Source organism: Dermacentor variabilis, chromosome 2, assembly GCF_050947875.1.
Source record: "Dermacentor variabilis isolate Ectoservices chromosome 2, ASM5094787v1, whole genome shotgun sequence".
NCBI classification, from domain to species: domain Eukaryota; kingdom Metazoa; phylum Arthropoda; class Arachnida; order Ixodida; family Ixodidae; genus Dermacentor; species Dermacentor variabilis.
This window is the reverse complement of record NC_134569.1, coordinates 138,577,253-138,603,522: the sequence shown is the minus strand read 5'-3', so window position 1 is coordinate 138,603,522 and position 26,270 is coordinate 138,577,253. Positions and strand designations below refer to the sequence as shown.

The 26,270-nt window shown below is 43.4% G+C and overlaps 1 protein-coding gene across 1 annotated transcript in view; it reads left to right on the top strand.

Annotated features, from left to right (window-relative positions):
- LOC142572773 (uncharacterized) overlaps nucleotides 1-26,270 on the top strand; it is a 124,230-nt gene that overhangs the window by 83,661 nt on the left and 14,299 nt on the right. Inside the window, exons 14-19 of the mRNA XM_075682116.1 lie at nucleotides 3,627-3,727; nucleotides 4,777-4,805; nucleotides 8,807-8,897; nucleotides 10,125-12,107; nucleotides 16,437-16,525; nucleotides 24,272-24,405. Coding sequence (XP_075538231.1) covers nucleotides 3,627-3,727; nucleotides 4,777-4,805; nucleotides 8,807-8,897; nucleotides 10,125-12,107; nucleotides 16,437-16,525; nucleotides 24,272-24,405 — 2,427 coding nt within the window. The remainder of the gene's footprint in view (nucleotides 1-3,626; nucleotides 3,728-4,776; nucleotides 4,806-8,806; nucleotides 8,898-10,124; nucleotides 12,108-16,436; nucleotides 16,526-24,271; nucleotides 24,406-26,270) is intronic.

Sequence of the window (26,270 nt, the reverse complement as noted above, 5' to 3'; positions counted from 1 at the left end):
GTTTTTTTCCTCATGCAACAGCCGTTTTCTTTTTCGCGTGGCGGGCTGCTGTGAGATTTGGTAGTGAGTACCGTATTTACACGATTGTAAGTCGACCCCTTTTTTAAAATTTGAAAGTCTGAAGTTGGGGGGTCGACTTACATTCGAAACCAAAACATGGCCCCGCCAAAAAAAAGCGATACCAACGAGAGCTACAACGTAGTTACAATTTTATGTTTGCTCTATGGTCCTACCCGTATCTTTTCGCTATCCCGCGTGTATGTTCGCTTTTCGGAAGGGTTTTTCAACATTTTTGAGAGTCTTACAGTGCATGCAACACTCATGGGGGGTGTCGATAGTTGATGGAAGCGCCGCTATTCCCATTTGCGGCGGCACCCTTAGAACGGCGGCGCTTGCGGGGAGTATCGGTAGTTCATGGAAGAGCAGACACCGTTCGCGGGTTTCTCTTTCTCTGTTTAAAGGCATTGGTTTGACCAACGTTTTGACGCGCTCCACTTGACTGCCGGCTACGTGCTACTTCTATGCTTCCCCAGTCGTCATGAGTGCTGCAGGCTCACTAATCTTTCGGCACTCGTTCACAGCAGCGTTCAAGAGGGCTGCCATCCTTTACGCCGAAGAAACAAATCACTGCGCAGCGGGCCGCAATTTCGATGTTTCTAAACGGGTGGTGCGAGAGTGGCGACTGCAGCGAAGCGAAATTTTCACCCTGTGGCGGCAAGTGAGAAATTTCCGACGTGCCGAAGTCTGGACGCTTTCCGGAGCTGTAGGCTAAGTTTGCGGCAGCGTTGCTGAAATGCGTGATCGGCCCCTGCCAGTGAAGTGTGACGTGGTCATGAAACAAGCCCGGACCTTCGCCTTAATTTTAAGGTTCTGCTCCGCCGTGAGTACGAGTGGCTGGCGGCAGAAGAATGCGAAATTACGCCAACCGGACCTGTCAAATGAGCCTCCCTGACGGCTACGTGTGGTTGGGTGCATTTGGCGTGGGCTGCTGTTCTGCAAGATGTCCTGGTGCGGTCGTTTGCCAAATTTGAAATTTCGCTGGACCACGACGCGCTGTGGGACCGCAGCAACGATGACGATGGCAGCACTAGTGAAGACGAGTAGTCCAGTGACCATGTCAGCTACTAATAAATTTTCGTTATCGAATGCGCCCTCGGGGTTTTTTTTTTTTTTTTTCGGTCAAGCGATATGGGGGGGTCGACTTACATTCGAGTCGACTTACAATCGTGTAAATACGGTACATCCTCTCTTGCTTGCTAATTGTGGATAGAAATGGATAGTGGCTATAACGAACTAATGATTATGATGAAGTAATTATGGCCCTCCCTTCAACTTCGTTATCACGAGGTTTTACTGTACATCCGCACCTTTAGCTCTGCCACCCCCATGCGCTCTTCTTTGAGCGGATGTACAATGCATCATGGCTCTGCTTGTCGAACGTAGACAACCAGATGACGAAAGCCGGCTTGACTGGGAGAATAGTTCGCATTAAGAGGACATCGCGGATGTGGATGAGCGTCAGCACAGTGCAGGAAGCAGCTAGCAAAGTATACTAATTCTGTGGCAAGCAGACGCAGAGTTATATACCGTATAGTTATAGTTCCGTATACCATTCACTGATACACAGGAAGGGTATACGGAAGCAGACAAGCTGGTCTCTGGTTTCTAGTCTTCAAAGTGCATCATTTCCGGCGACTGGTGATGGCGGCATTTTTTTTTTTTTTTTTTTTTCAGTTTCAGTATGAAAAACGGATTTTTGCGAGCGTTCTGTGAAGTGCCCACTCTCATTTCAAGCTTCACATTTTCCACAGAGGCTACTGTATGTCTAAATTATCTAAAATGGGGTTTTTATGCAGTTCAGAATTTCGTTGCAGTTGGCCTTTAAGTAAGGCGTTTGCACAACCTTTGGGAAGTACTAGTGGTGAAGTACCAGTCCTTGCAGCAAAACAGCAACAGCTCTTTGTGATAGCAAGTATTGACAATGCAGCTGTATACATGTAGCACACGTTCACAGTTTAGATTTATGGCTGTCGTGGCTGCATGGCAATGGGGCAGAATGCAAAAAAAGAATATATTATTCTTACGGTGCTTGTTATAGATCTTTAGCTGCACATAATTAATCAGGGCACTAAGGTGTCTGTAATAGCACTGGTGGGGGGACCTTTGGGATCGGAAATCCTACTGAATACGGTGGAACATTGCGAATTCGAACTGCAAGGGGGCCAAAAGATTATTTGGACGAAATTGAGTCCAGTCCTAAAACAGCCCCTTTAAATATAGTGGTTGATAACATGTATGCTACAACATGCAATAGCATATCATCGAGCAGTGTTGTAGATTTTACCATGCATTTTTGGAAGCACTGTCTAAGGAGTTGTAGATCGCCGAGTGACTGCGGCTATTTTTAGCTGGGAACACTGAGAATTATAAGCACACTAGTGTGCAGCTGTAGACTGTGTGGTAACCGTGGTAGTAGTGGCAGCTACCGCCAGTCGTCGCACGGGATTACATAGCATTGCAGCATCCAGGCTGCTTGTATAGATATGAATTTGCTCTTGCTGCCTGCTTTTAGTCATGAGATCAAGCAATAAATGGTAAGATCAGCTATCGCTTCGTTTTATCTTGGGCTAGAGATGAAGTATTGGCTACATTCTGTCAACAACTGTGTTTTGGCACTGTTCAGGATGCCTGTGAGCAGCAAAAGTATTTTGATTCGTACTTAATAGGTGACACCATAGCATTTAGCGCTGTTTATTTGTTATTGCGGAGCTTTGTAGAAGCCTGATTCCTCACTGCTTTATTAAAGGAACTGACAACCGATCCTTAAGGACCTAGTTTTTTTATGGCGCAGCACAAAGCTCACCCTCGCTAGTTTTTACATTTGCAGCGGTTACTTCCAAAAGCACGTGTACATTTAGTAAGCAGAATTTTGCGATCTGGGTAGCCTCTAAAAAGGCAAGAGTCCCTCCTCCAGCAATGCTGAAAAGTGAGAGCGATGTCGATAGCCCACCTTGCAAATTGTGTAAGCCGCCCATCGTTCTGCTTTCACAGGAGTGAGTGTAACTGTGATTAAGCACCTATATTTTGACCTTTTCAACCACTTTTGAAAATAAATAGCTGGTGCAATAAGTTCACATTGTTATACAGACATTTCTTATATTTGTACCGCATTCTTCCCCAAGTACTCGCCTATGTCATGTATCATGGTAAAGTATCATGTATTACATTAAGCAGAAACGCTTGATTTCTGTGGTATGCTATGTTACGGTGGCTAGCTTATACATTGGACCTTTGTGTTTTACTTGGATTTGTCCGAAAAGAAGTCCTTGGGAGTGAGCAATTTTGTTTGAAAGTAACAATTGCATTTTGGGAGTTTGAATTCATAGAAGCTTTCTTCCTGTTCAAATGCGTGCGACGTTACTTGGATGAACTGCACAATTCAAATTGTTCATCAATTGGAATGAGTTTTTGACTTGCTGGGATTTCAATTTATGCAAAATGTGTGCACATTGTCACAGAAAGTGATGTTTTTGTGCACTTAGGGCTCATTTTGTTGTTTGAGTTTTAACAAAGTTCACTTACTCTTTTTCTTTTTTTTTACATAAATGGCTGCTTCTGTTTTGTAGCCATTTCCTATGATGACTTTGAAAAGCAACTGCAGAGAGAAGAGAGGATTCGAAGGTCAGCTGTTCTTCACTCAACGGACAACACGCTGGGCTCTCTGAGCGTACGTACTTTTCGTTTTGGCAATCAGTGAGCTTTCTTTTCTTTTCACCGAAGTAAACAGTAAGGACAAAGATTTTTACCAGTTCAAATAAGTGACATTCATATATGAACAAACCTCCTGCATGGGAATTGAAACATTTTTTCTAACCTTTGTGATTGATTTCTGTATCACAAAGTACTCTGACCCAATGGTACACAATCATATACTGCAGTTAGATGCTTTCGATTAAGCTATAAAAGTGTCCATTCATTTGTCACTTGTACATCCATTTATGTCAGTCTTTTTCTATATTTATGAGATTTGAAATCTTTTTATTTATTTATTTATTTATTTATTTATTTATTTATTTATTTCATACTGCAGACCTAGTTCAGCTTCAAGCAGGGTGGTAAGACACAACAGTAGTACAATGCATCATTCAATTGAAACAGGCAACAACGATTTATTCCAATCTGTTATAGTTTGGGGAAAACAGGAATACTTGAATACATCCGTCCGTGTAAAATAAGGTATTAGTGAATTCGGATGATGGTGTCGAGTAAGCCTAGACGTTGAAGTAGACAGATAGGATACAGGTTTAATTGATAAATCTCCATCAAAAAGCATGGAAAGAAATCGACTTCTTAACTTTTTCCTTAAGTTTTTCCTCATGAAGCTTTTGAGGGGAATTGCAATTATTCTTTATTATATTCATTAGCTTGTTATTACAAAGTTTGTCTGTAAAGACTCATCAAGCAAGCTTACATAAATGTGCGCATGAAAGTAAGAACCCTCTTGTTTGCGAGGTGTGATCTGTTCTCACCACAACTGGCAGAGCTGCTGCTATTGTCTGGCATTCAGAATGTTGCTTAGGAAAAGCACTGCACACTGAACAGATGGTAACAGCGGTGCTGTTGGCTAATTAAGAAATGCTTTTCAAAGATGAACCAGGAAGGCATCTTATTTTGCATGCCTGTATACAGTGAACAAACACTTGCTTGTATGTTCTGAACAGTTCGGTGGGAATCGCGTAAGTCTGTTTCATGACCCCAGTTACTTTTGTATTGCAGGCTTGCAGCAACACCGCGTGTGCTGAAAGGTGAGTACTGCTACGAGCTTCTCATTAGAGAATGCAAAGCAAGATAGGTTGATTGCACTAAGGTAGTAGCACTCGTGTGAAAACGAGAAAGTAGCCTATAATAGTACTGGTTACGAGTGCTTCTCATTTGCACCTAGTTCATGAAACAATGATGGGGCACCAAACGTTTCATGGTTTTTCAAATTTCAAACCACCAGGCAATTCCGGAGCATTCAGACTCGTAGTACTGAATTTTCATGCACATAAGCTTCACCCACGCATCACCGGTAACTACCCTTGACCTTGGAAACCAGTAGCACTCTCCTCCTCACGCGCTTTCCTTTTTAATTCTTCTCAGATTTCAGTCCCCAATGAGCCGGTGTGTTGCACTCCCATGCTGCCTCCCCACCTTCCTCCATTCCGCGCACAAGGTTGAGCTGCGATCATGAGTTCCCCTTGCATCTGGTCGTGATATATACAGTTGCTGCCCAAGCCCCCCCGCCCCCCATTCATGGCCAGATTGAGCTACGATTGTTTGCTCCCATCGTGCGCTTTCACTAGCACGTACGGCATACAGCACTCGGTGATGGTATTATTGCCCTTGGACTTTATACGAACATCATGGCAACGGCAATGGCCAAAATGTGCCTGGAGTGTCCATACATTTTCTATCCCAATAAAACTCTTCAAGAAGGGAAGTAAGCAGATGTGCAACGGTATTCTGACCATGAATCAGCCCAGTGGTCAAAGAACGTTTGCCTTAATCTCACTGCTCAAGGCACATGCTTGACATGCGTGAAGAGTTAACACTACATGATTAATGCAAGTGCCTAATTTAATGGAAAACAAATTCCTGTGGTTGAAGCTGTGTGGTAACTTGTTCAGTGAGTTGGTGTGATTTGGTAACCTGTCATGGGGACGTGAATGAAAATGGAACACCCAGAAAGGAAAGAAACAAGAACACTGAGACATACAGTACAAACTTGCAAAGAAACGCCCCAGTGGGGAATGGTAAAGCTACTTGGCATATCACGGTAATGAATTCGTTTATATGGCAGTCAACTGAGACTAATTTGTTGACCATAATACCAATATGACGAGATGAAGCAAATGTGCTGTTTTAGTTGTATATCATGGCAGATGCCCTTGTTCATTGTACAGCATAAATGATCTGGCAGTGATTTTTTGTCTTTGAAGGAATAACAACGGAGTTCCTCATATGCAACTCTAAAAGCGATGGTGCTGTCACACAGCTCCAGAGTGTTGTGGGGTGTCATCCAGCTGACGTGTTTCGTCAAACAAAGCAACTGTATGGCGACTTGTGTGTTTTGGAAACAACAGTGGTGGATTAGGCAAAAATGCTTAGGGAAGAATGTGGACGAGCAAGTGATTATTCTCGTCCTGGTTAAGTGATTATTCTTGTCCTGAACAGAGGACACTTGTGCAAAGATTCAAGCTATTCGTGCAAATAGATGCCTTAGTATTCAGTGCATCAGCAAATCAATTCGTCATGAGTGATGGGACTGTACAGAAGACTGTAAAGGATCTGGGATTTAACAAAGCTTCCACATGATGGATTTCGGTGATGTTGACAGAGGGACAAAAGTTGGAATGCGTGGCGTGTTTCCTTCCTGCTACGACAGAGTGGTAATGTTGTTCAGAATGAATCCTGGCACCACGATTTCGAACCAAATGCAAAATTTAGATGTATGCAATAGAAATACTGCTCAATCCCGAGCTCAAAAGTTAAATGGAGAGTCGTGCTTTTCACATTTGTTTATTGCTGTGGATCAATAATGATTGACTTCAAGGAACTAGCTGAAACATTTAATGCCAAATGCTGCTGTGCGACTTTGACCCGTCTTCCAGCATCTATCAAAAACAAGGCCTGGTTTTCTTGACTTCTAGGGTAATTGTACTGCATAATAATACCTTTCCCCAAGTTGCTTGTGGTGTTCAGGAATTGTTCCAAAAATTCAATTGGCAAATGCTGTCACTGCCTCTACAGCCCTGATCTTTTGCCTCATGACTTCCACATCTTTGGGCCTCTGTAGACGGCATTTATAAGATAGGTTTCACTCAGATATTTAGGCGAAGGCAGCCATCCATCATTGAATCGAAAGCTAGCCTTCCTAATTTTACATGGATGGCACTCATTAATTGCTTATACAACGGAATGATTGTCTGAACACCATTGGGGACTTCTGAAGAACAAATGCTGCATCACAATCATGGGTGTATGTACATAGTATAGAAAGTGTAGTTAAATACATAATGCAAAAAAGAGGTGAGGCGTGCAGACAGGACACAAGAGTAGAGAAGTAGACAACACGAACGCCGACTGTCAACTGAAGGGAGCACTGAAGCGAAAAAAGAATGAAGACACAAAACTCATCGTCTTCTTTCTTTTTTCGCCTCAGTGCTCCCTTCAGTTGATAGTCGGCGTTCGTGTTGTCTACTTCTCTACTCTTGTGTCCTGTCTGCACGCCTCACCTCTTTTTTGCATTATGAATCCTTGCCAACTAGCTCAGCTTTCTGTCGTTCTAAGTTAAATATACTACTTACTTACTCTGCAAGCAGCTTTCAGTTGATCAATCAATCCTGGTACAATGAAAATTGTTTAGAGTACGTACTTCATCCAATTTTTGTGGCCTTCCCCACAGGTCTCGTCATTGTATTTACGATTGTTGTTTTTTTGCCTGAAGAACACTCTTGAAGAGTAACTCTGTTTGTACACAGCAGAGATTTGGCCACAGATCTATGAAGCCGGAGCTGCAGTCATCAGTGTCATCATGCCATTGTGCCAGCACTGTCATAGTTGTTCTTATCTTTACTGTCGTTATGCCAGCTATCACTACGTTGAGGGGCGCTGTCCTCTGAGTTAGTTTTGTGAATTTTTGGTAGAGTGACATTTGTAGAAGCACAGCTTCCATAAGATTGATTAGCTGGTTTTCTTTCTAATTGCTTCTGAGCAACTTTTTCTTGTTGCTACTGTTACGTATACAGTATAACCTCGTTCATACATTTAAAATAAAAGAAGCGAGAAAAAAAACTTACTAACCGGGAAAACATACAATCCGAAGAGACAAAAAAAAATTGACTCAACTGTTGACATCTACGTAATGCAAGGTGTTGCACGAATTTTTGCGGCACGAGATGGTGACGTGCGTCAGGCTGGTGATGCTCTGGTGGCCCAAGACACGTTTTGTTGTTTTCCTATTGCGTGGTGTTTTGAGAGGGTGACGAAAAACCGAAACGAAATCGAGCTGGTGGGCAACACCGATGCTACCGAAGCAAAACATGATGCCCACATTGTGCCGCCTGCAGCAGGGAACGGCAGCACATTTCGGTTATCGCCTATTAAAAGCATGTGCTACACTTCCAAAGGCACCATGCACTGTGAAACAGATAGGCGAAGATGCTTATCACAATAGGATTGATGGTGATAGCTGTGAATGCTGCATGCAGTGACCTCGGAGAAGAGTTGCTGGTACCATAATGCAAAATTGACTGTGTGCTGGCTTTCTCATGGGAGAAGGGCTGGCAAGTATTGCGTGAGGCTGCCATGGTGGGCAGCTGTATACTGTTCTCAGTCGCTCATGCCTTGTGCATTTTCTTGTTTACATGGGACCTAGTGGCAGGAAAAAGTGCCATGCGATGGCAGTTTGGCAAAGTACTGAACATTGGTGCCAAAAAATTGTGTTTTCCTGGAATGTAAGGACCGGTAAAGAGTGAGCGCAGCTCTATTGGGTAACTTTTTTTGTGTTCTCAATTGCAAACATTAGTGCTGGGAAATCATACGTAACGGGAATGTATCAGCGAGGTTCTACTATTTTACAGCAGTTTCTAAACAAAATTTAATTGTTATTACAGTGTTAGCCTGGATTTTGTTTAATCTTGTGCTGACTAATTTTGTCTTAATTCCCTGCCATGAGCACCACCTCCCTACAGTTTGATTGTCCCAGGCTGCAGTTTTCAAGCTTCAGAAGCCACGTTGTGTTAGACCAACCTTCTATTTGCAGGATTGCATTCCTAGAGAATGAGCTCAGCATTGTGAGAAAAGAATACAAAGAGCTGGAAGAAATGACTAGACTGGAACGTTTAATGTGCAGGGTAAGTACATGGCTTCTGTTCTTTTTACTTTTCTGTATATGCCCCACTCGTCTGCCTGTTCATTGAGGGTCCTAGGTGCAATTGCTGTATTGGCAATGTTTAATTAGAGGTAGTTATTGCAGTTTTGTGGCAGCATTGCTTCCATATGGACACCAGACAATATACAAGGTACAATTTAAAAGTTTTACACATCAGAAGTTAAACAGTTACGTAAATAATTACATCTCCGATGCTGCCACCGTTGCCTACAAGGCTGAAGTGCACTATTGTTGCCATGTGCCGCCTCAATCTTTATTGAATGCTGGGCACGGATGAGAAGCATCCTGACAGTCTGAAGGGGTCAAAGTTCCAAAGATTTAGTCAGACTTCCTCCTCGGGGCATGTTCTTGACTATTTCTGTGCTAGTAACAGCTCAGGAGGATAAAGAAATATAAACCAACCATCAGAGCATTTTGTCTTGCAACAGCTTCACCTCTTGAGACATGAATGTGTTTATTGCTTGCTGTTAGAACAGTGAACTGCTGACACTTGATCCTTTCTATGAAAGCTGCTGAATACTGTGCACCCATGACAATTCACCAGTACTTTTGATTGCACGCATCTGCTGAGTATAGCTGTCTCTGCCATATGTGACAAAAGAACCAACAAAAACTATCGTTTTCTCCCCGGCATTCTGAGGCAAGACGTAATGTGGCATAGAAAGGAAAACTGGATAGATTAGATGAGCTATGTTGTGGGCGAGCTAGACAAGATGGCCAATGCTATGATCAAAATGTTTGTGTTCACCTTAAGTAGTGCTGTCAGGGCCCTTGCTTGAATTAATAGTTTTTGGGTTTCGGTCTGCCGTGGACAGATAAAAATCCATTAAGCCTCTTCAATAAAGTTGCTTTCTATGAACACACCTGAACTGAAAAACTGTGGTACTTGCACTAACACTCTGGGCCCCTAAACATCATAGAAAAAGAAATGTCTCATGTTAGTGGACCCTTCCTGTGATACGAGCTAAAGGGCGTCTCATACTTATGTCTGTTGCACATAGGAAGGGTTCCGAACTATCCCATCACTGCTTCATTATGACTGGGTCAAAACAGGTGACATGAGCTGCCTCTAGACCACTGCCTCTTCTCTTGAAGTACTTGTTACTGCTTCTCATGCTTTCGTTAACAGGTGTTCAGAAAGTTGTGGTGATATTTTGCAATTTTAACGTGCTTTTCTGAATTTGTGCAGACATCTCGACGACCTGTTTCATCAGAGAAGCAAGGTGAAGCAGAAAGTGCAGCACCAATCTTACCATCTGAATCCACACAGAAATCCCCACTACCTATTTCAGCTGAGAAGACAGATTGGGCGCAGAGCACACCAATCTCCCGTCTGAATGAATGCTGTGTCCAGACGCTATTGGCATCCAGGCAACAACTGCCTTGTGCAAGTCGTACGAGTGGTGCTTTCTTTAGCCCATTGGCTGTCAGTTCTGCACTGGCTGAGCATGATGACAGCTCAAAATCCAGCCTACCTACCACTAGCCCAGAAGGTTGCCAGAAGGGGGAATCTACACAAGGCTCATGTTTACATACACCAAGAACTGTGCTATGGTCATCCCAACATTCCCCAGCTGCCTGCATCGATAACACACCTGCTGCCTTATCGAAAACTTGGCAAGGGGTCAATCAAAAAGAGTCCAAGCCCTCATGCTCTGCCAAAGCCACACAAACTGACGACATGCAGTGCCTGCAGGCACCTCGGCACATACAAACGCTGTCCATTAAGACAGAAGACAGTGGCATGTTGCAGCAAGTTCAAGTGCCCACAGTAGATGCAATGTGCCAGACTGACTCTGAGGATGTGGAGGAAGCATCAAGGCCACTAATGATTGAGCTGTCCGGAAACAATGCTGCCGTGCATCTAAACGACTCAACATCAGATGTTAATTACCACAAAAGAACTCTCACGCAGCCTTCAGGAATCCAGACCACTGATTTGTCCTGCAATATAGTTGAAGGACAGTTGGGAAGACCGGAGCTTACAGATGCAGCAATCTCTTGCCACCTCTACTTCGAACAGCTTGTTGAATGCCACGTTCAGATTGAGCCCTTTGTGACAGATTGCAGTGCCATGGAGGGGGCCAAGCAGGAGGCAGAATGTGTGTCTACTAGTGTCGGTGATCATGTGTCTCCTGTTAAGATTTGTTCTGTACGGAGTTGTGGTGTTCAAACCTTTGTGGATGCAAAGGACCATGAATCGCAAGTGAACACATCCTTGGCTGACAACTACAGAGCAGATTTCGGAACCCAGGCAGTGATGGCAACGCCAAGCAGCACTTGCTGTGGTGTTCAAGCCATTCCAGACGTTGAGGACTATGCTTCACAAGTGAGCACGTCATTTGGTGAAGCATACAGGACAAATTTTGGAGTCCAGGCCATGGCTGAGGTGCTGAACCGTGCTTCACAAGTGGATGTGCAATTCACCAGGAATGGAGCAACAGACTGTGCTGTGCAGTGCGAGTTGCTAGCACCAACTGATATCATAGAAACACCAGCTCCTAATGCTGTAGATTGTGGGGTGCAGGCCACATTACTGGTACAAGAGTGTGCAACACAGACACAACAGTGCCTTTTGTATTGTGATCTCAGAGATAGTGATGTGCAGGTTGCACCATCTATGCGAGACAGTGCTGTGCAAGTTGAACAACCTTCTAGAAGCAACATGCTGCACAGTAGTGTGCAGACTACATTGCGATCCTTTTGTGATAGCTCTACACAACCAGAGCGCCAAGTCCCTCGAGCTGTAGGAGTTACCTGTGAGGTGCAGGCTGTTCCAGTGACCAGAAGCTGTGCATCACAGGTGAATGCATCCCTGATGTCACAGGTCACACCTGTTTCGAAATCGGCTACTACTCCTTTTGCCACAGGTGGCAGTAGCCAGTTTAGGATGTTCTCCGTCAAAAGCATTCTAGCAGATAGGCCTGAAAATTCTATGCTGTTAGATGCTTCAGCATCCAGTTCAGCAAGTGGAAGTGCAAGACGTCAGCAGTTCGGCCATCCTGGCGGTGGTATCCTGGCGGCTCTTCAGGCCAGTCAGCGTAAATTTGTCAAAGATGGGGAAGACGCTGGGTTCTCGTCATCTGGTCACCAAAAGGTTGTAGACCATACCTCTCCAGCCCCGTCGGCTCCAGCCTTGGGAATGAAAACCTGGCTTCAACGAAGTAAAATGGTAAGAACTCATTCTCAGCATAATGTGAGGATTCCTTGCACTCAGTTCTACTGATCACCCTCGTTCACAGCCTGCCGATTCTTCTGATGCCTTCCTTTGTTTCTTTATTAGATCGCGCATGATGTATTTTGATCTTGCTGAATGTTTCATTGTGGCTCTTTATTTGTTCATGAAATAGCTGTGCAAGAAAAAAAGCAGTTGTTTACAACTGGACGACATGCTTAAAGGGGCACTAAAGTGAAAAATGATTTCTTCTGCACCTGTAAATTACCATTCTACAACACCAAAAACGCCACTCTTACAACGATAAGACGTTTGGTAAGCCAGAAAAGCGCAAGAACGAAATACGGGTGACGACGCCTACTTGAGTTCCTGCACCAGGGGGCTGTGACGTCTTGGATTTTGATGGCATTTGCTAGGGCCTACTAATCATATATAGCGGTACAGATTGACTACATTGTGTTCTAAAGGAACCAAATATTAAGCATGGCAAGTTTCGGGAACCTTTATTCAGCCAACGCTGCCCAAATGCGAAAACATACTTTGGAATCCCTAACATCATGCTGACGTACCGGCGCTGGGGTTTCGGTGCGAAATTCAAATACTGTTTGTTGGACCTTAATTTCCTTATCTAATAATCAAACTATTTTTCTGAAATGACTGCTTGCAGTGTTCTCAAGCAATGCTCCATTAGTCTAAATGGATTTATTGTTTCACTTTAGTGTCCCTTTAACATACCTTGGTGGTGAAGCAGTGCACTGACATGGACGCAGAGAAGACACACAAGACGACACTCGATGCTTAACATCCCTTAAAGTGATACCAGAGAAATAAACCAAAATGAATTCAGACTTGTAGGTGCTCATTTAAACCTACATATTTCTTTAGAATAAGAGCGAAGAAAATGAACAAACTTCTTTCTTTGAATTCGCATCCAAACTTCAACGCTGATGACATCAGGATAATGTCACAGATTTTATGAAATTTTTGCACTTTCATCTTTTTTACAGCGAAGCTGTTAAAGTGGTTAAGTGAGCTCAAAAACATGGTACAGTGAAGCCCAGTTATAATGAACTCAATAATTCCACGAGAAGTGGTCGTTGTTATCAGTAGCTCTTTTACATCTGAACTTGTTAAAATTAGGCACCAAATCTGGTGTCAGCATTCAACACGACTTTCATCTGAAAATAGGATCTTCAATATCTACAATTTTGTTCCCAGCACTTTCTGGCATCTAGTTGTAAGTTTCCATTAAAAACTTCCACCTAAAGAAGGAAATACGTTGTCGTAGCTTTCAAAACAGCACCCAGCCGCTTCTGATCACCTGCCATTTAGAAACTGCAAGGGCAGCTGGATTTTTCTTCTTTTTTTTTCCTTTGTGAGAGAGCTTAATATATTTTACTATCAGTGGAACACAAGTGCACTCTGCATACAATATTGAAGTATTCTAGTTGGCCAGAAGTGGGAACTACTGCGGCATGCCGGCATTTTGCAATGGTCTTGCCGTTACATTGAGGAGGCAAATCTTGTAAATGGAACAACTGGAAACGGAAACCTCAGAAGTGGAAATTGTGGGAGTGGAAGTGATGTGAGTGGGCGAATCGGGGAATGACAGTGCACGTGAAAGGTTGGTGCTACTTAGAAAAAGCGGCAGTGGCATGTGGATGGAGGGGCTTTAGCTAGAGCCACTGGAGCACGGTCGAGGGCGACGCGCGACATGAACACGAAGCAACTGCCAGCATCTCATGACGTTCTGCACCAACTCGCAATGTTTTCACTCTCCATGGCTTTCGTAATCGACACGTGGGCGGGATGCGCTGTGCAGTAATTGTGGCTGATATGAACTCGGGTATGCAAACCCCTTGCCCCATTACAGCATCGTTCGTTTAAGGTGAACTTAACCCCGTATTCAAAAACTATCCTTCACTCGAAGCTCTTCCTCCATGAAATCCAGTTCAGCACAGTGAGAACCCTCGATTGGAAAAGACACTGCGCTTCTCAAGAATTGTCATGGAGCGCCAATAGAGAGCAGTGACCACATCGTCCAATGGGTGGTGTTGCCATCCACTTCAAGTCGAGGTGGAGGGCTGGGTGGAGGAATGTTCTATGATATGGGGGTTAGCAATCCAAATCAAGTGCAGTCTGCAGGGAAAATGCTATATAGAAGGCAAAATTTTCATCTTTGTGTCCAGCATGCAGTCATAACACATCATTATCTATTTCTTTTTTCTCATAGCTCTGATTCATAAGTTTGTACTCTTCACTCGACTCATCATTAGAACTGATACATCGTTATATGTGGTATCATTATAAGTGGGCTGCACTGTATAGTGATCTATACTGCCACTAAATGTATGCTGATTAACCGCCCTGTGCTTGACAGAATTGCACCATTAAACAACAAACCCGCCATGGTTGCTCGGTGGCTATGGTGTTGGGCTGCTGAGCACGAGGTCGCGGGATCGAATCCTGGCCACGGCGGCCGCATTTCGATGGGGGCGAAATGCGAAAACACCCGTGTGCTTAGATTTAGGTGCACGTTAAAGAACCCCAGGTGGTCAAAATTTCCGGAGTCCTCCACTACGGCGTGCCTCATAATCAGAAAGTGGTTTTGGCACGTAAAACCCCAGATATTATTATTATTAAACAACAAATGTTACCTAAATATCCTCACTGCAACAAGTACACCTTCAAGCGCATCATCTGTTTAATAAAGCAAATGGCTTTCTAGAAGCTCTTGGCTATATTCATTTATGCTGACAACCATTGTCAATGGTTTCTGCACAACTTCTGCAGAAGCTGCTACAAACCCTGTAAGAGGACAATGCTTATCGGACTACAGGAGGGAAAGGTCGATGCATGTGGTCGACTGTTCTCGATTACTTTTCTGCTGGAGAGCAGTGCCTGTTGTGAAGGGGAACAATTTCTTGAGCGAAGGCATGAAGCAAAAAACTTTTCAATAATTTCTTGTGATTAAATAAAGATGTGATGCCAATAAACAACCTAAGAATTTGTAGTCGCGATAGATGCAAGGCACTCATGGTAGCGTAGTGGCTTTAGTGCTGCGCTGCTAATCCCTAGGGTGCAGAATCAAATCCCAGCTGTGGCGCCCGCATATAGATGGGGGCAAAATGCAATAACGCCTGTGTACTGGCCTTTGGGTGCACGTTAAATAACTCCAGGTGATCAAAATTCATCCGGAGTCCCCCACTACTGCACGCCTCATAATCATATAGTGGTTTTGACACGTATAACCAGAGAGTTTAATTTTTAATTGATAGATGCAAGGCACTTCAGTAATTAGCCAATGCCAATATGTTATTATTTATTTAAGACAATGTGCAGTACTGTAGTATTAAACTTAGCTCCTTGAAGGAACACAACTTCTCATGTATCTGGTGATATGCCGTTCCTCTGGTTCACTACTGTCATTCTCGTGATGCTCCAGATAAGATCTTTCACTTTCTTCCTCTTTTACACACTCCACATTGCGGACGTCCAGTTATAAAGGGCGTTACATGTATCAGATAATGTAATTACACCTCTTCCTTGTTAAACAGTTTCAATGTAACCTTTATAGCTTTTATTTCGAAATAAAAGGTTCAATGTTTGATTCAACATTCAATTGTATGTCTTAAAAATTATTAGTCGATTCGATTAGGAAATTTCACTATTCGAGGACCCTTACATTTAAATTTTATTTCACCTGCAGTCATCACCAGCATTCAGCTTGTGGCTACTTCGTGTAGCTAACGTAGTTTGCATTTGGTATTCTGGGGGGTACGCATCATACTGGCTGTTCATGCCCACCCCATAAATCAGGGGGATGAGAAACAGCCCTCACTGTAAAGTGGTGGTTAGTCTGTAGTTTGCATTGAGAATTAGCGCGTGTATGCTTTGTGCATGGATTGCAGCTTTATTTGAATTTTGGTACTCGCAGACTTCACTCCAGCCAGCTGGTGCCCTACCTTTCTTTTTTTTTTATTTGTTCTCGGTGCTATCATTTAGCCATTGTTGTTAATGCTTTTGAAATTTTTCTTGCCTCTTCAAGCTGATAATCATTTCACAACTTTATTTTTTAATGGCCTTTTTCATGGCGTAGTTTCATCTCTTCCACCTGTCTGGTGAAATTACGTAAATTATTCTGCTTGTGCCGTTCCGTTCTTATTTAACAATTTTGTTTTAAACAATTTTACTGCCTTTTTCTTCAGAATGTGCCGATACTTGGAGGACTTGGCTAATTTTCTTGGTCCTGTTGGTGCCTCTTGAACATGCCTGTATGATTTCGCAGAATCTTGTAGGTGGGCTATGCCTTACCCTTTTTTCCAGGCCAGAGTATCTGTTGCTGTCCAGGTTGACATCTGGAGTATGCAAGAAATGCAAGAACTTCATCAGGAAAGGAGAAGCATGCAGCTTGGGTACGTTTCTTCTCTAGTCTTCTGACTCACGCCTGTTGTCTCAAACCTGAAAACTGTCTCAAAATGCTTTTGCCTTTTGCGTGGTCTTGTCCTGCTTCATTGTACAAGGAAGTCTTTGTCATAAAGTACGAGTGGAACACCAGTGCAATTTCTAGTGCGCTGAGACCAGGTCCAGCTGATGCTAGTTTTAAGATCAGCGTGTCGAACCAAACCCAAACTGGAATTTTAGTTAAAACTGAACCTGAACCGAAAAGAAAATAGCTGCTATCAATTCGACATGAAATCGTTCAATATATAAGGTGTTCAATAGCATAGTTTTTCAAAATATTAACTCCTTCATTTGGCCTATCCATCTCGCGTATTGCTACAACTCATGAGTTATGTTGTGTGCGAGAATTGGTATAGACCTAGGGAGAGAGAGAGAGAGAGAAGAAACATTATTATAAAGTGAAAGGATTTATGTGGCTGGGGCCCTCAGTTCAGGGCACCAATGGCTGTCGCTACTGCTTGTCGTATCTGGGCCAGCCAGACCTGAGGCTCGGCGGGACGGAGGATCGCCTCCCACTGCGCATATGGAGAGACGCTCGCACTTCTGAACTTGGCCATGCCAGTTCTGTCTCACAGCCGAAACTTTGTTTAATGAATGATATTCAAATTGGCCGCTGCTCTGTAAAGAATCGCAGTGGATACGACGCGCTCCCATTTAGAGACATGCTGTTACACCCTCATGGTGTACCTAGCACCTCAGAGCCTTCCATGTCGGAATTTGTGTGCCCTGGCCCCGCTGCTGAATCACCGTTTCTGTTGAAGCTCCCGGTTCGGCTGTTATAGGTTGGCTTGCTACTGTCACTAGATAAACTGTAAAATGCACATGCCAGGATACACAAATAGCAACAGTGACGTTGTTCTCAAGTAGGGAAAATAGGAAAACCTAGTTCATCAGTATGGCTTCTTGTAACTATAACACTGCAGTCGCTAATATTGATGCCGTCACCATCACGGTGTGCTGCAATGACAGCAATACTGGTACTTAATGGAAAGGAATGTATGCTTTTTGTTGTGTGCCATGGTTCAACGAACATTTGTAGTCTCCAAGCAGATTAAAAGACTGATTTTTCAAATCTTTCCTGGGGCACAATATGCATGATTTTGACTTCTTGGTGCATGCTTAGTCAGTGCAAGATACTGTTCCACGTGCAGCAAGACTATTGTGGTATTTAGCACACACTGTCCTTGTTCATTGTTCAGAAACATTGATGTCCTCACCTGCTTTTATTTAAAAAAAAAAAATAAAACTGAGTGAGGTGTCAATTGTTGGCTTTTTTCATTGTTACAAACTAGAAGTTTGCAGTTGTAATTTGTATAATAGGCATGTGGACACTCTCCGACAAAGCAAAGCATACAAAAATTGTGCAAAGAAAGAAAATAAGGATCCAGCCCAGATCTATGCTGCATCCTCGAGGCCAATTCTTAGTTCCATTTGAATACTATAAGGATAAACTAGGGGTGTGCAGACACCAAATAGTAAATTTCGAATTGAATATTGAATTTAATCAAGAAAACAAAACTGAATATTGAATTGAACATCAGAAAATTTCTCAGAAACGTTTATGCTTCCAAATATTGTGCGAAGAGCAAAGTGCACCTGTTCTGGCAGCTAATCACATTACTGAACGAGAAGCTTGCTAGCTATCAATAACTTGGGTACCTGTGGATTGAGGTGTATGGTATGCTCTGCTATTAATAATAAAGGGAACACCAAATTAGTGTGGCAGCACTCTTAACTCAGTTCATATGAGAAAGTGTGGAAAATTTTTTTATGGATTGAATGTCTGTCGCACCAATTTTTTTTTTTGCTAAATGAAGTTTACCACTACTGTCAAATAGAATTAGGTGCTTTTTTACCTCTGAAGCTGAAGAAACATTGGCGAAGTTGCCCTAAATACCAATGAGGTTTTCAATTTAATAGTAGGCCATAGTGCGCATAATGGAGATCTTCTATTGATTAGAAAGTATTGCTCTCTCCGATTTTCTTCCAAAAAACAGGAAGGGTTTTCCATCTTTATGGCTGGTGGCTTTTGTGGATAATCATCAGGTAGTTAAGGCTAATCTGCGGGGAATGCACATCACGTCACTTGGTGCCGACGGTAAAGGTCGAGCTCTCAAATCGAGAGACCCGTGACATGTTCGGTTGACATGTGCCTCCCGACACCTGACATCGCAGGCCCAATCAAGCCTAACGGGCTGGACAGTATGGCTGATGATATTGCCGTGACAAAAATTCGCCACCAGCCGATGTGATAACAGGCCTCAAACAGTCGTGGAAAGCTGGTTGCTAATACACGTATGTTCCTACAGGTGGCCCATCAGTGATTGGCCGCAAAATCATGCATACAGGTTAGATTGATGGCTGTTAAAGTGGCGTTCGGGTCTGCAGTAGACCAACCAGCAACTACCGTGATCACGCGTGCCAGGTTAATCTGTGTACTTTCATGTGGGTAGTATAGTCCAAACTGCACAAACCTGCGTCCGTGAACACAGAACTGGCGGATTCGATGCAATAAGCGTGCCCTCTGGTGGCTGATCAGCCCAATCTTCACACATGCTTCCATGCTTTCCACACGCGCTGCTTTTGTTGTCCCCTCAGTTCACGTAGCGTTAATCGTGGTGATTGAGTTCCTGAGCAAGCACACAGAGGAGGTCACCTATGTACAGTAGTTATCAAGGCAGAAAGCTGGGCTAGTTGGTGTGTCATCATTATTAAAAAGACTAGTGCAAAATAGCAGGGACAAAGACAGAGAAAACGACAGGACGAGCACTAAACATCAACTGGTTTTTATTGCGAGCGAAGGTACATATATACATTTCGTTGGTGCATGCGCACACAGGGTTAAAACAGTACAAGCACATTCTAATCAAAATGTGGCAGACTGTTCTGTAAGTACATTTTTTCTTTTTTCGACAAGGCAAGTGAAGCCGTGCTGACACAGTTATCACCTTCCCTGTCAATGTGATATGCCTCACAAATCTCTTGCCCCCACCTTATGCCTCCCCTACCAAGCACACACGTGGTGTCAAACGCAGGCATGCACCCGCATCGCTTACAGTGCATGGCCAAATGGCCGCCCCCCTCTAATGAATCTACCAGCGTTCGGTGCTCTCGTAGCCGTTCATTTAGGCAGCGGCCAGTCTGCCCCACGTAGCATCTATCGCATGAGAGAGGTATGTGGTGTATGACCCCAACAATGCAGGGTACAAACTTGCATGCATGTTTTATGGCGCAGACCGGTTTTTTCTTCTCGTTTACTACGGCTTTGCACATGCGCACCAGTTTTCCGGGGGCAGTAAACATCACGTCCACGCCGCACTTCTCTCCAACTTTTCTCAGCCCGTGCGATAGCTGGTGCACGTACGGTATAGCTGTACGTTTCAGCTTCTTGCAGCTTTTTTCGGCTGCTACGCCAGGGCGTCCACCTGCTCTGATTTCTTTCAGGAGGCATTCCGCCACAGCCGTCACGATACGTTTCGGAAAACCGGCGTTCTGCAACCGGAGCACTTGCATCTGCAAGCTAGCCTCAATTTTATGGTGGCAGGACTTTTCGAGAGCACCATGCAGGCAATTTTTTGCAATGCCCCTCTTAACCAATTTTCAGTGAGCCGAATTATATGCTAGAATTTCCTTTTTTGTGCGAGGCTGGTACGACCAGAAGATGTGCCCTATGCCAAAGTACAAACACAGCTCGAGGAATTGGAGACACCCATTCATCGGCACTTCATGCGTGAACCTTAATTTGCCAGAACAATCACCGAAAATTTCTAAAGCACTTTTTACAACCTGTGGTTTGTCGCTCTCGTTTTCAACATTCACAAACACAATAAAATCATAGACATATCTAAAACACCTCACAACACGTTTTTCCTCTTTTATGCACACTGCCACGCGCTTGTCAAATTGGCCTAAAATATTTCACTAAGTATAGGAGCTATGCAGGAGCCTATGCAAATACCATCTTTTTGCACGAACAACTTGTCGTTAAAACAAATGTAGGTGAAAGAGAGGTAGCACTCAACTAATGCTACAAAGTCGTTTACGGAAACCCTGCTACTATTTTGGAACTGGACAGCCCCCCAGTTTTCAATCCGCTCTTTTACTGCGTCTAACAACTCTGTTTGGGGAATGGAATAAAAGAGCTCCTCAATATCAACTGAAAAGGCAAAATTGGCTCGTGAAGCACCATCTTGCTCACCCAAAAATTCAATCACATCCTTTGAGTTGCTCACATGAAAGATCTTCTACATCTATTTGGCTAAGATGCTTTTGTAGGTATTTTGATACCAGACCTTGCCAGGCTTCTTTCTCAGATACAATTGCTCTGAGAGACATGCCTTCTTTGTGGGTTTTTGCAGAAAAAAATTTTGTAATGAGTTTAACGAGACACCGCTTGGTTAGGAAAGTTGGGCAATGTGCAGATGCGGAAGAGAAAGCTAGATGTATTTCTGAAGGTGTCGACTGCCTGACAAGTAGGAAACCATGCGCACTTGGGGCAACGCTAGCGGTGAGCAAAACTATTCATTACCTCAGGAAGAATAATCTCTCTTTGCTGACTGCTGATAAGGAGGGTGGTTTCGTCGTGTTGCCCAAAACAATGTATCATGAAAAGGCTAAGCAGGCTATTGAAAAGAATTTTGTTCCCTTGGAAAGATCTGGCAGGAAAGTAAAGGCAGAGGCACTAAAACTGTGTGAACAGATCAATTTGACAGGACTACACAAGTCTGTAAAAGCTGCGAAAATGCTGGGGCTGAACGTATTATTTTTTTTCCGCAAAAACCCACAAAGAAGGCATGCCTCTCAGAGCAATTGTATCCAAGAAAGAAGCCTGGCAAGGTCTGGCATCAAAATACCTACAAAAGCATTTTAGCCAAATAGACGTAGAAGATCCTTTTCGTGTGAGCAACTCAAAGGATGTGATTGAATTTGTGGGTGAGGAAGATGGTGCTTCACGAGCTAATTTTGCCTTTTCAGTTGATATTGAGGAGCTCTTTTATTCCATTCCCCAAACAGAGTTGTTAGACGCAGTAAAAGAGCGGATTGAAAACTGGGGGGGCTGTCCAGTTCCAAAATAGTAGCGGGGTTTTCGTAAACGACTTTGTAGCATTAGTTGAGTGCTACCTCTCTTCCACCTACATTTGTTTTAACGACAAGTTGTTCGTGCAAAAAGATGGCATTTGCATAGGCTCCTGCATAGCTCCTATACTTAGTGAAATTTTTTTAGGCCAATTTGATAAGCACGTGGCAGCGTGCATAAAAGAGGAAAAACGTGTTGTGAGGTGTTTTAGATATGTCTATGATTTTATTGTGTTTGTGAATGTTGAAAACGAGAGCGACAAACCACAGGTTGTAAAAAGTGCTTTAGAAATTTTCGGTGATTGTTCTGGCAAATTAAGGTTCACGCATGAAGTGCCGATGAACGGGTGTCTCCAATTCCTCGAGCTGTGTTTGTACTTTGGCACAGGGCACATCTGCTGGTTGTACCAGCCTCGCACAAAAAAGGAAATTCTAGCATATAATTCGGCTCACTGAAAATTGGTTAAGAGGGGCATTGCAAAAAATTGCCTGCGTGGTGCTCTCGAAAAGTCCTGCCACCATAAAATTGAGGTTAGCTTGCAGATGCAAGTGCTCCGGTTGCAGAACGCCGGTTTTCCTAAAGGTATCGTGACGGCTGTGGCGGAATGCCTCCTGAAAGAAATCAGAGCAGGTGGATGCCCTGGCGTAGCAGCCGAAAAAAGCTGCAAGAAGCTGAAACGTACAGCTATACCGTACGTGCACCAGCTATCGCACCGGCTGAGAAAAGTTGGAGAGAAGTGCGGCGTGGACGTGATGTTCACTGCCCCCGGAAAGCTGGTGCGCATGTGCAAAGCCGTAAACGAGAAGAAAAAACCGGTCTGCGCCATAAAACATGCATGCAAGTTTGTACCCTGCATTGTTGGGGTCATACACCACATACCTCTCTCATGCGATAGATGCTACGTGGGGCAGACTGGCCGCTGCCTAAATGAACGGCTACGAGAGCACCGAACGCTGGTAGATTCATTAGAGGGGGGCGGCCATTTGGCCATGCACTGTAAGCGATGCGGGTGCATGCCTGCGTTTGACACCACGTGTGTGCTTGGTAGGGGAGGCATAAGGTGGGGGCAAGAGATTTGTGAGGCATATCACATTGACAGGGAAGGTGATAACTGTGTCAGCACGGCTTCACTTGCCTTGTCGAAAAAAGAAAAAATGTACTTACAGAACAGTCTGCCACATTTTGATTAGAATGTGCTTGTACTGTTTTAACCCTGTGTGCGCATGCACCAACGAAATGTATATATGTACCTTCGCTCGCAATAAAAACCAGTTGATGTTTAGTGCTCGTCCTGTCGTTTTCTCTGTCTTTGTCCCTGCTATTTTGCGCTAGTCTTTTGAATAATGAGTACAATAGTTACCAGCCGCTGAGTAAGCATGTCACGTATTAGGCAGGCTATAAATTCTCTGTCTTGATTTAGACAAAGCAATTTATTATATGACCCTTTGCAACATGTTTGTATTCCTTCAAAACGATGCACCGCACTGTAGTATTTCCTTTACCTCTTTCAACAAGCACTACAGTCTACTTGAGGCATCTGGGACATGCCCTTACTCTTTTGCATTATTTATTTTCATTGTACATCAGGTATCTTATAGTACCACATGTTGTGTACATGTATGAAATAACGTAAACAACCTTTTTGTTTCTGAATAGACTTCACCAATCTTTTTATTTCACTTTTTTCTAGGAATTGTGAGTGATTGATATTCCATTCTATATTTGATTCTATATTCGACGTTAGATTTTCTTGCATTCAATTAAATTAGAAAATTTCACTATTCGAATGCCTCTATAAATTTATACAGCAGCCATGGGCCAGGAAGCCCACTCCTTCCACCTTCTCACAAAACATGCACATTCACCATACAGATACGTCAATAACACTGTGTAGCATTCCGTCATCATAGGACAAGGTAAAATTTACTGTGCCGAATCGGTTCGTGAACCGGTTAAATGTTGCGAACCAGATTGTGAACCGTCATAAAATTTTATTTCACCAATCCGATACTGAACTGGAACAAAGTCGGAGCGCACTGAACCCTAACCGAACTGGTACTTTGTTTGGTTAGACACCCTACTCAAGATTCCCACTAACTGGATGTGCTTGAGCACTGACTGGCATAACTTAGCTGTTGGAGGATGTACCGTAATGTAATTTATTAGTTTACTTTGTTAGGTAAATTTCATGGGTTAGTGAGCCACCTCTGATCACCTCACTGCTATTTCTAAAAGTGTATTGCTGAAAAATAAAAAATAAGGCATCATCCCTACTGTATTGTCTTCAAGAAAAATTGGTTTTCTTTTCAAAGCAGGCCTTCCTACATGGCTGTCTACTCCATCCTGCAAAAGGGAAGTGTATGTCATAAATAAAAATCAGCCTTCTTTTTCCTTACTTTCTTTCTTCTATTATTTTATTTCGTAGGTTGCAGGTTCTGCTGCTTCCATGAGGGGTTGACCTTGTTTTGAGTAACATGTAACATTGTGAGAAATGCTTTAGAAGTATATGAGTGCCTTTTTTTTTTTTTTTAACTGTACACTACCATTGAGTTGAGACTGGTCTTCAGTCACACTACTTCTGCGTAGTAGTAATCTGCCAATGGGTGTGGTTTTCTTGCAGCATGGAAAAATACAAAAAAGCATTGCAAGAGTGGGAGTCCCAGTACAAGCTTCGGGAGAAGGCTGCCAAGAAGCGAGAGATAGAGCTTAATGCTATAATCCGCCAGCTGACAAACAAGGATGCTGACACCTCAGGTATGTGACATTTTAACACTTCTTGAGATGCAAAAATCTGCCCAGGAACATTGTCACATTTTAGTTCAGTTCTTAATACCGACTGGTAGGCTACAGAGCGTTTTAGCCCTCTTGCCTTGTCTTTCATGGTAAATATTCTGCAAATACAGTATACCTTTCCCCTATATCTCACCTCCATCACAATAAGGACCTGAAAAAGAAATATCACTCTTAGATGCTGAAAGCAGCACCTTCACGTACTGTACGTGGACAAAGGGACCCTCTCCTGTTTGGGAAAATAAAAACAGCTTTTTTTCCTACCTTAATACAAAAATGATGAAACAGGGCCGGCACACCGATGTTGCATCCACAGTTTTTGTTATTGCAGTATTCAAAACGCACACAATAGATGTTTTTCGTCTATGAAGACACAATGTTAGATTTGTTTATTCAAGTACATCATCACTCCAGTAGGCATTGCATAAGGGGGCACAACAATTTATAAAACAACGTAGCACAACTCATTAGCCTTCACAACTAAACAAGAAGACAAAATAAATGAGTACAGTAAAACCTCTTTGCTATGTACCTGCCTAATAAGCAATTCCAGTTTAAATATAGTCGCAGTGAATCCCCTGCCTTGTCATTGCACCTAATGTATTGGCTGACTGCTTAAAAGGCCCCTCACCAGGCCACACAGCAGACTTCGGTTATATGCGGGAAGTTGTTACGTGTCCTCTAGGGAATGTTCTGCCGCAAACATTTATCAGAACGGCTTATTAATAGCCGAGATAGCAATATTTCAGTGCCGTGAACCCATGATGTCAGGAGGTGAGCTTCACTGCAAACATAGATGTTTTCTCCACTTGCCCAGTCTAGCCTCCGCCAGTGAAATTCCTTTCCTGTGTTCTCCCATACAGGAGCCCGAGGATCGCGTGATGCATATGTTAAGGGTATTCTTTTTTTTTTTTCCACCTATCTTCTTCTCTTTGCTTTTTCTTTCTTAAGTTTTTTTCCCCCGGCACGGTGCACTTCCCCTTATGGCATCGCAGGCGAGCTGTTGTGATTGTCTCATTTTGCACAGCACACGATTTTGCATGCTGTGCACAAGGACACCTGACTAGTGGTATAAGCCAGTGCTACACGAATACTGAGGCAGACACAAGTGGATCACAGAGCATGATCCCGCGCTGGAACACTATAAAATGACATAAGTTTCGGTGTCTGCACGTGCAACTGCATGATGTGGGAACAAGCAGACAAAACGGAAGTACCGTACTTACTCGAATCTAACGCACACTTTTCTTTCTCATAAAGTGGGTCCAAAAATTGCATACGCCTTGGAATCAAGTACAACCCTTGAAAGCGATCTGCAATGGAGACAGCCTATGCACCTAGGTGCACCACGCTGTGTTCTCGCCGCTTAGTTCACGTTAAAGCGAGAGGACGCACAAAGGTCAATTCCCTCACTCCTGCTGCCACACTTCCTCACTCCAGTGTTTTGATAAATCCGCAGTCATTGAGTGAAACGTATTCATGTTTGCTTGTGCGCGTGTGACGCCATGCCTGTAAATTTGGTCAGTAAGCGAATGTTTAAAAGTTTATACGGCCAATAAAACTGCTGTCCTTACTTTTAGTATAGCTGTCTACTAATTTGCTGTCGTAGTCGATGCTTCACCTGTCGGGCGAAACTGTGACTTCTCTTATTTATCGCAATGTTAGTGCATTGGGAGTAAACCTTTGTTTTTTCCAAATAAGAAAAAATTGTATTTCTGTATGAAAGAATGAAGTGCACCATACTGTAAAGGACTTTTCTTTCTTTAGGTCATGGCAAACAGCTGCGCATTACAATCGAGGGCGCGTTAGAATCAAGTAAATACGGCACA